General features: G+C 39.0%; 1 protein-coding gene across 2 annotated transcripts in view; it reads left to right on the plus strand.

The window, feature by feature from the left end:
- Window positions 1-15,285, plus strand: part of LOC132297357 (actin-related protein 9) — a 74,827-nt gene that overhangs the window by 11,866 nt on the left and 47,676 nt on the right. For both annotated transcript variants that reach the window (XR_009479223.1, XM_059794912.1), the window contains exons 7-9: window positions 6,731-6,939; window positions 7,373-7,493; window positions 12,238-12,302. Coding sequence is in view for 1 of the 2 variants with exons in the window: in XM_059794912.1 (XP_059650895.1) it covers window positions 6,731-6,939; window positions 7,373-7,493; window positions 12,238-12,302 (395 nt within the window). In the remaining variant the exon portion in view is untranslated. The remainder of the gene's footprint in view (window positions 1-6,730; window positions 6,940-7,372; window positions 7,494-12,237; window positions 12,303-15,285) is intronic.

Raw genomic sequence — 15,285 nt, forward strand, 5'->3', positions numbered from 1 at the left:
TTGTCATTCTTCTTCTATTTAATGAGTCATGTGCCTATTAAGTGAGTCATTTGACCAGGCTGTTTTGTCAAATTTAGCATATTTTATTCTGCTGGACAATTTAGGAGCTGTTAGATTATATTTATTTTTTTTGGTAAATAGCAAGAAGCTGTTAGACTATGATTAAATCTTTGCTAGGGCATCCCTTGTGTCTTATAAAAGTGTTGTTCCAAGTTGTATTTAGCAGTTTTTGCGTATTATCAATATATATTTTCTGCTACTGCAGCTTTTTACATCTCCCTTTCTTTGGGATTGAGTTGTGGGTGAGTAAGCTATTTTTTTAGCTTGATCTAGCATTCAGTTTTCCTTTTTTATAGATTTTATTTTTCTTTCATAAGCTGATTGCATTACGTTTAGCAACTGTCCTCGACAACGTGCCCAATGGTAGGCCTAGCTAAGTCAATGAAAATACTCCAATCCCACACCGTAGATTGTCAGTCATAGGAGCTATCTCCCCCACCTCCCCTACCAGAACTATAACACTCTTACCAAGATTGATATTTCAAGCCGGACACAGCCTGGAAACATACCAGAACACACTGAAGAAACCTTAATTGAGCCTCATTCAGTTCATAGAATACAATCGTTTCATCAGTGAAAAGAAGATGGGAAATCTCCATTTGGCTAGGGGGGGTCCTTGCCCACTTTGAATCCTCTAATGTATCCCAGAACCACAATCCACCTTATCAGCCTACCAAATACCTCCATCACAATAATGAACAGTAAGGGGGACAGTGAGGCCCCCTGCCTTAAAGCTCCTCGAGCTGTAAAAAATATACTTGCAGACACCCCGTTCACCCAGACTGAGAACCTCACTGTGAAACTGCAGATTCGAATCCATCTCCTCCACCTCTTGCCAAGACCCATCCTCTGTAGCATGCACAGAGACAAGTCCCAGTTCGCATGGTCATAACCTTTCTCAATGTCAAGCTTATAGACCGCACTCGGCACCCCACTCAGCCTGGAGTCCACACACTCATTGGCTATCAGAACCAAATCGAGGATTTGGTGCCCTTTGACAGACTCATTTTGAGATTCCGATATCACTCCATCCATCACTTCGTTCAACCTCAAGGCAAGGACTTTAGCTACTAATTTGAATATGCTACTCGCCAACTAATAGGTAAGTGCAGAGAGGTGGCGTATTTGAACTTTTACAACTAAATTATTTTTCTGAGTGAACCACATCAAACTTTAGGGGATATAGTGTTCCTACCTTTCACTAATTATTATTATTATTGTCATATTATTATTATTATTTTTTTATTAGTTCCTACATTTTACTAATAATTGCAATGCAATGTCATATTGATAATGTATCTTAACCCTTGTAATAAAAGTTTGATAAAAATTAAAATGAATATCTCGGAGTTGGATGGTTTAGATGATAACTGGTTTATGAAGGGTATTGAAGAGGAAAGCAAGCTTCTGGGGCTGACTTGGAAAGGGGAGGACAAGCAAGTGAAGGAGTTGTTTCAAGCAGTGGAGGATGAATGGGCAAGGAAGAAGGAGAAGAGCTTGACTGTTTTGAAAGGGGTGAGAGAGCTGAAAGGCCTGTTTTCTGAAGTTAACTATGAGGGAAGGAGTGGAGCAGGGAGAGTGAAGAGGAGTGGGGGAAGGAGGGGGAGTGGAAGACTCAATGGTTGTCAATGAAGCTCAATATTGTGTCTTGGAACATTCGGGGACTAAATGACCCGAGGAAGAGGAAGGTGGTGAAGGCTCTGATTCGGAAATGGAGAGTGCGTGTGGTTTGCTTGCAGAGGGGACTGCTTGGGGAATTGCTCTTCTTTGGGATAGGAGGTGGGTGTCGAAGGTTGATGTTTGGAAAGGGAGTCAATCATTATCATTACTTTTTGAGTTTGAGAAAGATGGATCGAAGTGGTGTTTTTCGGGTGGTTATGGGCCAGTAGGTGATGTGGAGTGTAGAGAGATGTGGGAGGAACTGGGTACCATTAGAAGCAGATTGGGGGGGGGGGGGGGTGTTCCGTGGTGTGTTGGGGGGGATTTTAATGTTGTCCATAACATGAGTGAGAGATCTTCTAGGGGTGCGTGGGATGGAGCAATGGTTGATTTCTCTGAGTTTGTGGAAGCTAATAGGTTGTTGGATCTGCCCATGGTGGGAGGCGCATTCACATGGTTGAGTGGGCGGGATCCTCCTCCTTTTTCTAGGTTGGACATATTTCTTATTTCAGTGGAAATGGAGGAGAAATTTCCGGATGTGTCATAAGTGGTGTGTGTGCGGGCAATCTCTGATCATGTTCCTATTTTGCTTGATTGTGGAGGGATTAGGAGAGGAAGATCCCCTTTTAGATTTGAAAACAAGTGGCTACAAGTGGATGACTTAAAAGAAAGGGTCATGATCATGAACTGGTGGGGTGCTTATGATGTTAGGGGTAATCCAAGCTTTCAATTGGCAGCTAAGCTGAGATACTTAAAGAGCGACATTAAGGTCTGGAATAAGGATGTGTTTCGTAAGTTGGAGTGGAGGAAAAATCAGCTATTAATGGAAATTTCAGAGTTGGATAGGAAGGAAGGTGCTGAGGCGATCTCTGTGTTGGAGAGGAGTAGAAGGGAGGAGTGCAAGGGTGAGTTTCAAGAGATGTCAGTGATGGAGGAAGTTTCGTGGAGACAGAAGTCGAGAGCCCTATGGCTTAAAGAAGGTGACTGAAATACTCAATTTTTTCACCGATTAGCTAACGCTCATAGAAGAGGGAACAACGTTGGGAAGATAAGTTTTGATGGTGTCATGGCTGAGACTGAAGAGGAGATTCGGATAGGTTTTGTGGCATTTTATCGGGAGTTGTTCACAGAGTCTGTCTCTTGGAGGCTGGGGTTGGATGATATTGAGTTTGATACAATTTATGACAAGGATAGAGTGGGTTTGGAGAGGCCATTTAGGGAGGAGGAAGTGCTGGAAGCTCTTAGGAGCTGTGATGGAGATAAAGCTCCGGGGTCGGACGGGTTTACAATTGCGTTCTTCCAAAAGAATTGGGAGGTGGTGAGAGTGGATGTGATGTGACTAATGCATGCCTTCTTTGAGGAAGGTTGTTTTGAGAAGAGTTTGAATGCCACTTTCATTACTCTTAAACCTAAGAAGGGTGGAGCGGTTGAAGCTAAGGATTTCAGACCAATTAGTTTGGTGGGCTCTGTTTATAAGATTATTGCGAAGATTCTGGCTATTAGGTTAAGGAAGTTGTTGGATGAGGTCATCTCAGAGTCTCAAAATGCGTTTGTTGGAGGAAGGCAAATTCTCGACCCGGTTCTTATTGCTAGTGAATGTATTGATGCAAGAGTCAAGAGTGGTGAATCGGGGATTGTGTGTAAATTGGATATTGAAAAAGCATATGACCATGTGAATTGGGTGTTCTTATTGTATGTGTTGGATATGATGGGGTTTGGAACCAAATGGAGAGGGTTTCATCAATGTATTTCGACGGCTCGTTTCTCTAGCTTAGTGAATGGATCACCAACAGGTTTTTTCGCAAGTTCAAGAGGTTTACGTCAAGGGGACCCATTGCCCCCTTTTCTATTCATTATTGTAATGGAAGCCTTTAGTAGACTCCTGAAAAGGGCAGAGTAACTGGGCTTTATTCAAGGTTTTTCGATGGGGCGTGTGCCAAATCAGATTGTTACATCTCACTTGCTGTTTGCTGACGACACTATTGTTTTTTGCGATGCGAATGTGAATCAAGTGAGACACTTGAGCTGTGTTTTGGCTTGTTTTCAAGTGGTCTCGGGGCTGAAGATAGTGTGATTGTTCCAGTAGGGGAGGTGGATAATATTCATGAGTTGGCAGCTATTTTGGGTTGCGGAGTGGACGCTTTTCCGTTTTCTTATTTGGGGTTGCCATTGGGTGCCTCCATGAGGAGAGTTGCCGTTTGGGATCCAGTGGTGGAATGTTTTCAAAAGGGGTTATCTGGGTGGAAGAAGCAATACTTATCGAAAGGGGGTAAACTTACATTGCTGAGGAGTACCCTCTCTAATCTTCCTACATATTTTATGTCTTTTTTTCCAATTCCTAGAATAGTGATTAGTAGACTTAATAAGATTCAGGGGAACTTTTTGTGTGTGTTGGTGTGGGGGGGGAGTTCAAGTACCATCTTGTGAAATAGGAGAGAGTGTGCACCCCTATTCAAAGAGGAGGCTTGGGGCTTCACAGATTGGAAATGTTTAACAAAGCTTTGTTAGGGAAATGGCCATGGAGATTTGGGTGCGAAAGGTTCGTGCTTTAGAGGTGTGTTATCGCTTATCAGTTTGCGGAAGAGGATGGAGGTTGGATGTCTAGAGGTGTGTCCTCATCAGCAGGTATGGGTTCATGGGAAGGTATTAGGAGGGGTTGGGACGAATTTTCTAAGCGGATATGGTTTAGAGTTAAGAATGGTCGTTATGTGAGGTTTTGGACGGATGTTTGGTGTGGGGATGTGGTGTTGGCTTGTAGGTTTCCTAGACTCTTTAGGATGGTTGAGGAGAAGCATGCAGCGGTGGCAGATTACTTTAGGCTAGAGAATGGGAGAGCTAGTTGGGATGTGAGATTTTGCAGAAATTTTAGTGATTGGGAGTTGCTGGAGTTTACCGATTTAATGGGATTAATTTATAGTCAGTTGGTGGAGGGGGAAGGAAGGGATGAAATTGTGTGGATGGGGGATTCTAGAAGGGTGTTTAGGGTGAGGCTGTTTTACCAAAGTCTTACGATTTTGATAAGCAATGGTTTCCTTGGAAGGCTGTATGGAGGACTTCAGCTCCACTGAAGGTGGCTTTTTTCACGTGGACAGCGGTGCTTGGTAGCATTCTTCCTCTTGACAATCTCAGAAAAAGATGCCAAATAACAGTTAATTGGTGTTGCATGTGTAAGAAGGCGGGCGAATTGGTTAATCATCTCTTGCTGCACTGTAAAGTGGCAGCGGATGTTTGGAGTTTGGTCCTGAATGTTTTTAGGGTAGACTAGGTGGTGTCAAGTAACACAATGGATATGTTAGAGGTTTGGAGAGGGAGACCAATAGGCAGTCTGGTTAGGAAGGCGTGGAGGGTTGCACCTCTTTGTATTTGGTGGGGGCTGTGGCACGAGCAGAACAGGAAATCTTTTGAGGGAAAGGAGTCGCTGGTGTGGGTTATTAAGGCGAATGTTTTGCATTCTCTTTATTCTTGGGTTAATGGGAAAAACTGCCCATCTATGGATAGCTTTTCAGATTTTGTTGACAACTTATCATTGTAATGGCGCTTTTTGCGTATTTTGTTTGCTTTGTTAAGGGTTCGCTCCCCTCTGAGCGCCTTTGTTAATATATTTTTACTTATCAAAAAAAATAAATAGTCCCAAGTGTATTAATATAAAATGTGATATGATGCAATGCACGATGTGAGTATATATTTAATTATTTAATCAAGAAGTTATTACCCAGTATTGTTATCATTTGGCGGTCTTAGTGGATGCCTTTTCTCTCTCTCTCTCCTCTTCCCAAGGTGTTTGGCATTGTTAATGGTTTTGTCTTGTCAAATGGAAGGATGACCAAAGTATTTTATGCTAAGTATTGCTAATCTCAAGAAAAGTTCCATTCTCGATATTGTAGTTGGTGCATTTGATGCAGTTCAATGACTTGTGAATGATGAGTGACCTATGATTTACTTGAATACCTATATTTTAGGCAAGTAATATATAAATAAATAAATATGTCATAGAATATGTGTATATGTGTGGACATGGATATGTATTGTGTGCTTTTGTAGTTGTTTCTTTGTAACCATGTGTGAATGAATCATGCATGTAAATATATTCTCTCGCCCTCTCTCTCTCTCTCCCTCCCCCTCCCCCCCCAGTACAACTGAACATGTTCTTGTGGGCATGTATATATACTTTTTTCATGAGTATATATCAATTACTATATAAAGGGTTGTGCATAATTGTGGTATCAATCTTTGGCAAGCATAATTTATCCTTGGCTCCATCAAATTTGTCCTTCAAGTATGGTCTTGGTAGCTGAGTGATGACCATGTTTGCTGCAAGAAACCTGGCCTTGTCATACTTATTGCGAGGAGAGGGGAGGAAAGGGCTTGAGCATGTCAATCTTTATCAGTGTCTTGCTTAAAACAGTTCCATCTGTTGTGAGCTCTGTTTTGCTATAGCTGCATAGCCACTCAGTGACACTACCTTACAGCTTGGCCAGCCTTGCACTTTGTTGCATAGGAACTCATTTTTTGCCTGGCTCATTTGGACTTGCTGATTAGGACAAAATCTCATTTCTTCTGTATTGCAGACCTCGTAAAAATTAGCCCTCATTTATCAAGCAAATCCTGCCCAACAAACTAATTTCTTCACTCTTGTCATGGTTAAGATTTGCGACGTTTCTTTCTCCCCCTCTCCCTTTTTTTCTTTATTTATTTTTTCCTACTCTATTGAAAAAAAGCATAATCCTACCGTTTTGTGTTTTAGGATGGACCATATCTTCTAGCCCTTCAGTTTATGGCATTGTTTAGACAAAAGTGTTGTAAGTTCTATGTAAACCATAAAAAAAGGGTTTTTTGCTTTATAATATGTTATCAAGAAGGCCATGCTGCGTTCTCTTGTTATCCTTATCTCTGATTGATCCTTGATCCATCATAATTTAGTAGTTTGTTTGATTTATGGCTTTCAAGGTATTTTGAAATTCCATATGGTTATATAATATTTATTGGATTAATGATGCTTTATTTTATACAGAAAGTTCATCGAGTAAAGGTGAAAGCAACGAGCCCTTGGACCAGCAGGAAGTTACTGGTGGCAAGGAGCTTGGTTCAAGTGAGTGTAAGTTCAGAGAGTATATTTGTGGTGAGGAAGCTCTAAAAATATCCCCCAGTGAACCATATTGCTTACACCGTCCTATTCGCCGAGGTCACTTTAATATTTCTCTACATTATCCTATGCAACAGGTACCATTTTTTCCACTATTCATTATCTTGTCAATTATGAAACAGATGTGCAGTGATTATTAATGCTAACTACATCTGTTCTTTTCACCAAAAATCGAAAGTAGAAACAAGTAATTGTTTTGTCTGTGGCAGTGGTAGGCACATCATGAGCTGCCAAAAGTCTGCAAAATGTACTGCTAGGGTTCTGTCTGGAATGCTGTATTAAATTGAATAAATGTAACTCGATGAATGCTGTATTAAATTGAATAAATGTAACTCGATGCATTTATTTTGTTAATGTGATCCCTCACTACTCTCCATGTCCCTTCCCCCAAAATAAAAGGAATTTTATTAATTTCTAGTTAACTCAGAACAGTTCTTTGTGCATGTGTGTGTGTTTTCTAGTTACTAACAAAGTATTGTGCCTCTGAATTATGTTTTTCCTTTTGTCCAGATATTAGAAGATCTGCATGCTATTTGGGACTGGATTTTAATAGAGAAACTTCATATCCCTCACAGTGAAAGGAACATGTATTCTGCTATTCTTGTAGTGCCAGAAACATTTGATAATCGTGGTATGTTAATGCTTATAGATTTTTTGACTTATCAAAAAAAATGCTTATAGATTTTTTGACTTATCAAAAAAAATGCTTATAGATTTTTTATTTTATTTTTTCTCTCCAGAGAGTGATGCTTATAGTTCTTTTTCATTTCCCTTTGAAGATCAGGAATCCAGAAAGTCTCTATTATGACATTTTCATTTTGAAAGAAATATGCCATGTCTTTCTCTATAGAGCTAATATCCTGTTTGATTGGCAATTCTTGATGTATACTACAAAGAATTAGTTACTTGACATTTATGGAGTTATAGTCTCCAAAGGTAGATAGATAACACTGCTACAAGATCTAAAGATCCCTTAAAATTGATTAGTATGTGTTACATTAAGCCAAAAACATTGGTAATTATTCTTGTTTCATGTAACGACCCACTCCACCATACGGTATGATATTGTCCGTTTTGGGCCCGAGCCCGTATAGTTTTGCTTTTGGGTTTTACCCCAAAAGGCCTCATTCCATTTGGAGATAGCACCATCACATATAAGCACTTCATCTTTCCCTTACCAAGGTGATGTGGGATTATGCAACCTGTAGCTCGCCCAGTGCCTATTCACACCCGCTCACATAGGCCTTCACAATTACCCCCCTTAGGGGCCAACATCCTCGTTGGCCGTACTTCCGGCTGATTCAGGCTCTAATACCATTTGTAACGACCCACTCTACCACATGGTATGATATTGAGCTTTTACAGTTTTGCTCTTGGGTTTCACTCCAAAAAACCTCATACCATTTGGAGATAGCACCACCAACATATAAGCACTTCACCTTTCCCTTACGTAGGCGATGTGGGATTGTGCAACTTGTAGCTCGCCCGGTGCCTATTCACCCACATAGGTCATCACGTTACATCTACAAAAGAACATTACTTACTGTTTTGAGTTAAAAGTTAAATCTCCAAAGACGAACGATACTGCAGCAAGATCTGAAGATGCCTTTAGCTTGATCCGGATTATTGACTGAGATGAAAAGTGATTGTCTTGTGATCCTATTAGCAAGTGACTTTCAAGTCGACTATCAAGCATTGATTTAGAAATCAACTGTGTGAGGCAATAGTCATAGAAGTATAATAAATCTCTGACAATGATTTTAGTCATAAAAATTAGCGAAGAGAACCGTATGAAAATAACTTTCACTACATTGATTTAGAAATCAACTGTGTGAGGCAATAGTGGAAAGTAATGTTTATCAATGATTCTAGAAATTGAAATAAGATTCAATACCATGCTTAGATATCATAAAATTCACTAAAAATTAATGAGAATATACAAAATATGGCAAATTGCCAAAAACACTAACGAAATATCAATCTGTTGCAAAAATCCCTCTCTTTCAAAATTGTGAAAAATGTCCCCCTGTTGTTAGATAGCTATCAAATAACTAAAGCTTCCCTAGTATTGAATTTAGAAAAAAATTAAATCAATATGTCAACAACAATAAGGATCTCGAGTCTGAATCATTAATTATATTAAATACGACACAATGTTATCTGGGGTCTTTATTGCTATTTTACATATTAATTTAATTTAGTTTTGTTAATTTATTACTCTGTGGTTTTTGGGGGGGGGGGGGGGGGGGGGGGGGGGGTGTGGGGGTTGGGGGTTGGTGGTGTGGGTGGGTTTGTGGTGTTAGTAATTTCACATTGTAAATTAAAAGGGACTTGATGGTCTTCTAATGGGAGGAGGGTATTTTGCACGATTTTAAAAGATTGGGGGAGTTTTCTGGCTCAAAAATAGTTCGGGTGGGTGGGGGGGTGGTTGTAACATATTTATAGTTTAGTGGTTCTTTTTACAATTTTTCCTAACATATAATAAATCATGGTTTAATAAGCAATTTGCATTGAGGATAGACTGATACTCTGGCCATTACATCACTACGACCAATACCACTATTTAAAACCGCAACTGTTACAATGGAAACACTAGTATACATGTACATATGTTTGCATGCAAGTTAATTAATTTTTTTTATGTGTGTGTTTATAATATATAACGTTTTTTTATATGTACATACATTACTGTACACAATCATCTTTTGTGAATCTATCAAATACTTTTAGGCTTCTAACTTATACTGTTATAAGTCAGACGAGAAGCTGGGGGTATGAACATGGATATGGGACCAACTTGATGACATTTACCATTATTATATCTTCTTCTTTTTTTCTTTTTCTTTTTTTTTTTTGTCTTCCTACATTTCTATATAGTGTTGTGCAATTTTACTCTTATTACTACACTAGAAATGAAGTATCTTGATGTTGAAGAAATGTTGTTTATGTATAGTGCATCTGTGTATCCGGAAGTGTGAGATAGTGTTAGCAGAGATAGTATCTTGATAGCCTAGAATCATGGATTTAACTTACCATATTAGCCCACCAAGATATGATAGCCTAGAATCATGTAATTTGACTTTATTTATGCATATATTTTTGCATTGAATATGCAGTGATTTTATTCAATTTCCTTGTAATTTTAACATGTGCTCTATTTAGTATATAAAATATTAGAGCTATGAATAAGTGTAGAATCTCATTAAAGTCTATACATATTTCTCTTGTATTTCTCCTTGCTATTAGGGCCAAACTTGATCCTTCATCCGGTGTCATGTCAAGCACCTGCCTGAGAGGAATCGGTTAGGCAGGGTGGTGACGGTGGTCCAACCGCAACGAGGGCGTTGCGAGTTCGAGTGGAGGAAGAATGTTATAGGTTCTTGTCACCAGCTTTAAGAACATCCGCTGTTGGCCCATTGGAGAAAGGCCCATGGTCCGCATAATTGAAATTTAAATCCCCCTCATGTGACACACCTCGTGACCTGTGCAAGCTGTCTTCCAATTCGAACAGGAAGTCTCCCGATGTGTGACGTGTGTATACCTTAGAGGCTCTCGATTCTTGACGCGCGAAGCTCCTCTACTTCTTCCGAAGTTCTCTTCCCTCTCGTGAATGCCCAGTCATCCCTGTCCTGAGAGAAACCCTTCCCCTGCAAGTTCGAAAAGTGCATCCCTCTGATCATTATTACATCACATCCACTCCCCTTCAGATATCAAATTACTTTCTTCCCTTCCGATCATAGAGTCTGGTGTTGGCACAAGAGAAGGCACAATTTCTTCCATCAAAGCAACCTTAAACGCCACCCATTTATCTTCCACGATGACGAACGTTGGAATCACCCCACCGTTGGTGACACGGAGAACAATTTTCTCAGTATCATCCATCTCATATGCCTCAACGTCACTTAAGCCTCCGCATAAGTCGCCAATAGCCTCGAATAGTTTCTGGCACCAGACATGCAGAGGAAGCTCATAAATGATTATTCTCCTTTTCATACTTTTCTTCCTCAGTCCCGAGCAGCCAACTTTGAAACACCACACATCAATAAACAGCCTTGCTTCACCCTAAACCTTCTTCTCATGCTTCAAGAACCTATTAGCTTCATTTTTCAAGGGCAATCTGAAGAGTAGAAGGCTGTCGGGCAGAGTAACAACCCTAAACCCACTTGAGATCTTCCAGATCTTGGTAGCACACTCCTCTATCCTCTGAAGACTGCCCACATCTCTGTCAAATCTCCCAACCAGGCAAGATTTCAGCGCTGCCTCTCGGATCGTTGTGTTATGGTTGTCAACCCTAAACACATGCCCTTTTCTTGTGGCTTTACTTTTGACCTTGCCATTAATGGCGAGGCTTGATAATCTCGCCACATCCAGAAGGGAACGTTTCTCACCTTCTAGTGCTTTCATACCTTTCACAGATTAGAAGAGAATAACTGAAAGATAAGAAACAGAACTCATGGGACGCTGGAGTAGAGCGTCTGAGAACGAAAAAGCACAAAAAAAGTTACTTTGAACTTGAAGATCATGTCTCTGATTACTCCCACCGTCCCAAAATTAATGTCCCTTTGGGGACTCCAACTTCTTAAGGGCATGCAACTAATACATGTCTCCTTTCTAAATTTCAAAACTAACTATTTACTAATATAAAGATTTGTGTTAATATTAATTTAGGGAAGTTTTAAAACTTGCAGATAGTTTAGAAAAGATACAAATATTTTACATTGAGTTTTTTAAATGGGGCACTTAATTTGGGACATCCCAAAATGGAAAGAGGACACTTATTTTGAGATAGAGGGAGTAGTAGTTTAGAATTACTTGAATGAAACAACAGATGCTAAAGAATGTTGAACAAAAGCGAATGAAAAGGAAGGTGGAGGTAAGGATTGCCCTTCCAAGGTAATTTTTTCTTAAAAACAAGCATCTATAAGATTATGAATAAAGAATGCCTTAGATTATAACTTAAACGATTATCAAATTTCTTATAAACAAGCAATTGTTGTTTTGCTTATCCGTATATTACTGAAGATTTGATTGTAGCCTGTTGCTCAAGTGGAATTTAAAAATCTTCTCTTTGATAAGATTTATGAATAAAATTAAGTGTATAGAGGGGGAGCATTTTGGGGTGTGCCATCGAAGCTCCTTTGAATGTGTAACAGAAAAATAATATTAAAATTCTGAGAATTTATCTATCTATTTTCTAAATGTGGTGCTTGCTATCAGGTATGCTTCTGATCTGGCCTCTCTTATTCTGTTATCAATCTTTCCCAACTGTGATTCTTTTTATAAAAATTATATCTTCATGCATGTGATATCAAAACTGACAGTGGATATTATTATTGCAGCAACATCATTCCCTATTTTTTTGTTGTTATGAACAGAAATAAAGGAAATGTTATCTCTTGTATTGCGAGACTTGCAGTTTAGCACAGCAGTGGTCCACCAGGTTGGGAGATTTTCTGTGTTTATATTCCTAGAGAAGTCTCTAAACTAATTTCCTGTTTGTTGAAATTTGTAGTATGATGTTAGTTCTTGGCTGAATGATTTGTTCCTTTTTTTTTTTTTTTTTTTCCTTTCACTTTTTCCTTTTCATCGGCAAGAATGTTTTGATTTCATTATGTGCGTGTATATAGTTGATCAGACATATAGCTTGCTTATCTGAGGAACTATTTCTTATCTTCATTTCCATGTGAGTTGATTTGTCACAACAAACTTCTTATGTTTTGAATACAAAAAGTAAGAGAACCAAATATCTAAACCTGGCTTGTGAAAAAAAAAATAAAAAAAATTCTAAACCTGCACTTTACATACTATTTTATAGTTGATATCCACTTATAAACACTATTCTCTTTATAAATGAAACCAAAATGTATGAATGACACTTAGATGGATGATATCATGTGGATTTGTCACAATAAACTTCTTCCACTAGATTTTTGAAACGCCAAACACACACACCCAGGAAATTTTGATATTTGATGTATACCTTTCCAATATCCATCACCCAAATTGCCATTCTTAACCTTCTTCCCCAATTAGTAAGGGGGTGAATTGTTGTGTACCACAATTTACAATTTGTGTAGTTCTGCAACTTTTATTATGATATTGATATGTTGGTGGGTACATGTGCACGCATGCAACTTTTGTTTTTTTGTTTTTTTCCCAGTAATGACGTGTACATGCAACTTCTGTCAGACAGTTTGACAGAATTAGTTGAAGTTTAAAAATGGCTACCTAACTATTGATTCAGAGTAAGGTCTGGTTAAAATGATGAATCAATAGTTGTCAGTTAGCATTCTTTTCTTTTATGATTCAGAGCTGCCATTCCTGGTGTGTATTCCAATTCTCGGTCAATGACACAGAAACCATGGGAATAATTCCAGCATCTGGAAACTTTTCTTAGACCTTATTGATTCTGTTATGTGAAGGTAGGTCTGAATATGGAAGGCAATGGCCCTCTTCCCTACCACATATGGGGATGCGGGTGGAGCTAGTATTCCCATGCTCTGATTGAGGTGGGTGTCTTAGCCACCCTACCAGGTTCAGGGCAGGATGAGGTATTGCTTGCTCTGCCTTGTCTTACTTTGATAATCCATGTATGACAAGGTCAATTTTACCTTTGACGAGCTTTCTGCAATAATGCTAGTACAGAGGGCCCTTATAAGCTCCTGAACTTCTAGCTTTGACTAAGTTCTTTGCTTGAAGATCCTTCTTCCCATATGCTATCTGTTGAAATTGAAGAGAAATTAGAGAAGAACACAAGGATATACGTGGTTCAGCCACTACGACCTACATCCACCGCACACAAAGCCCAAAGGGCAACATTACTTTCATTATATTCTCTCTCAATATTGTTTACAGTAAGTACCTCTATTTATAGTGAAATAATACAAGTGATAAATATGAAAAATACGTTGATGGAAGATTCCTAAAATCAATCCCATAAATCACTCCAATAAATATTCTATCATAGGCTAAAATCACTCCTAAGATATTCTCTCAAAACCCCCTCTCAAGTTTGGTTCACGGAGATTCTAACTCAAGTGTCTAACTTGAAGCTAAATATGAAGTTGTCAAGAGTCCAAGACAAGTAGATCAGGAGATCCGAAGATTCGAGGCAAGTTGATCCGGAGATCCGACACGAGTTTAGAGTAGTGTATGATAAACCTGCTCCGATATCATGTTAACAACCATCTAGTCCACGCGTTTCAATTTTTAATTATCGGGTTTGAACTCGAGACCTTTGACTTTGATACTGCGTTAGCTACCATCTGCTTTAAAAGCTTAAGCTATTACAGAGGGTGTAACTTTAATATTTAAATCCTTCAACATGTCGCCTCACGTGTGGCCTTCTTTTTTATCCAAGACGTGTTTCAATTTTGTTGTACAGTATAGTAGTACGAGCTGTCACACGTGTACAATTAGATTACATTGAGTCTACTAGAATTTTATGTATTTTGTAGCCGTCTTCACCTACCCCTCATTGCCATATATAACATTAACATGTATAGGTTTACTTGTTCTCTACTCACCTAATCTTGTAGCTTATCCTATATAAACCCCATTATATTATTGTATTATTGACTCAATAATATATATGTTTTCATATATTCTCTCTCTTTCAACATGATTTCAAATCGGAAATCGATCCCTCTTAAATTTTTTTTTTTATACTCATATTAAGACTCTGATCTTGATTCCATCTCGGCTTTCTCTCAGCAATCTCTTCTCTGCGATCTCTCCTCAGTGATCTCAGTTCTCGTCTCGGCAACCTCTCTCGAATCTCTCCTCAGCTTTCTCCTCGACAATCTCTCACAGGTTCATCTCGGCTTAATATTGGTTCTCTTATCTCGGCTCCCTCTCGCTTCTATCTCTGTCTTGTTTGGCAGCCCCCTATGGATACCAAGGACTCTCATCTTCCTGGGTCAATCACCAGCACCAAACTGTGAGGCTCGAACTACCTTCAATGATCTAGTGTTGTCGAGGTATTCTTAAGGGCTCGAGGAAAACTGTCTTATCTTTAATCAACCAAACCCACCATTGATGAAAAGATTATTGAGGCTTGGGAGAAAGAAGATGCTCAGATTATGACTTGGTTATAGAATAGCTTGGAACCTGAGATCTTCAACAACATGTCATTCCAAGAATTTGCCAAAGATATTTGGGAAAATATGAGGGACATGTATTCTTCAAAGAATAATATTTTTTTGTCCTTATCAGTTATACCAGTACATTTAATCTTAAACATGGAGATCATTCTATTAAAGATTTTTACTCAGAACTGAAGGGTATGTGGGAAGAATTGAATATCTACTAACCATTGACTACAGATATAGAACAACAGAAACGATATAGGGAGGAGTTTGGGGTGGTGAAATTCTTATCTGGACTTAAACCTGAACTTGCTCCGATCAGTTAACAGATTTTGT

The sequence above is a fragment of the Cornus florida genome, unplaced genomic scaffold (assembly GCF_030987335.1).
Source record: "Cornus florida cultivar Cherokee Brave unplaced genomic scaffold, ASM3098733v1 CherokeeBrave_3.0.0_Hap2_Chr01, whole genome shotgun sequence".
Taxonomy (NCBI): Eukaryota; Viridiplantae; Streptophyta; class Magnoliopsida; order Cornales; family Cornaceae; genus Cornus; species Cornus florida.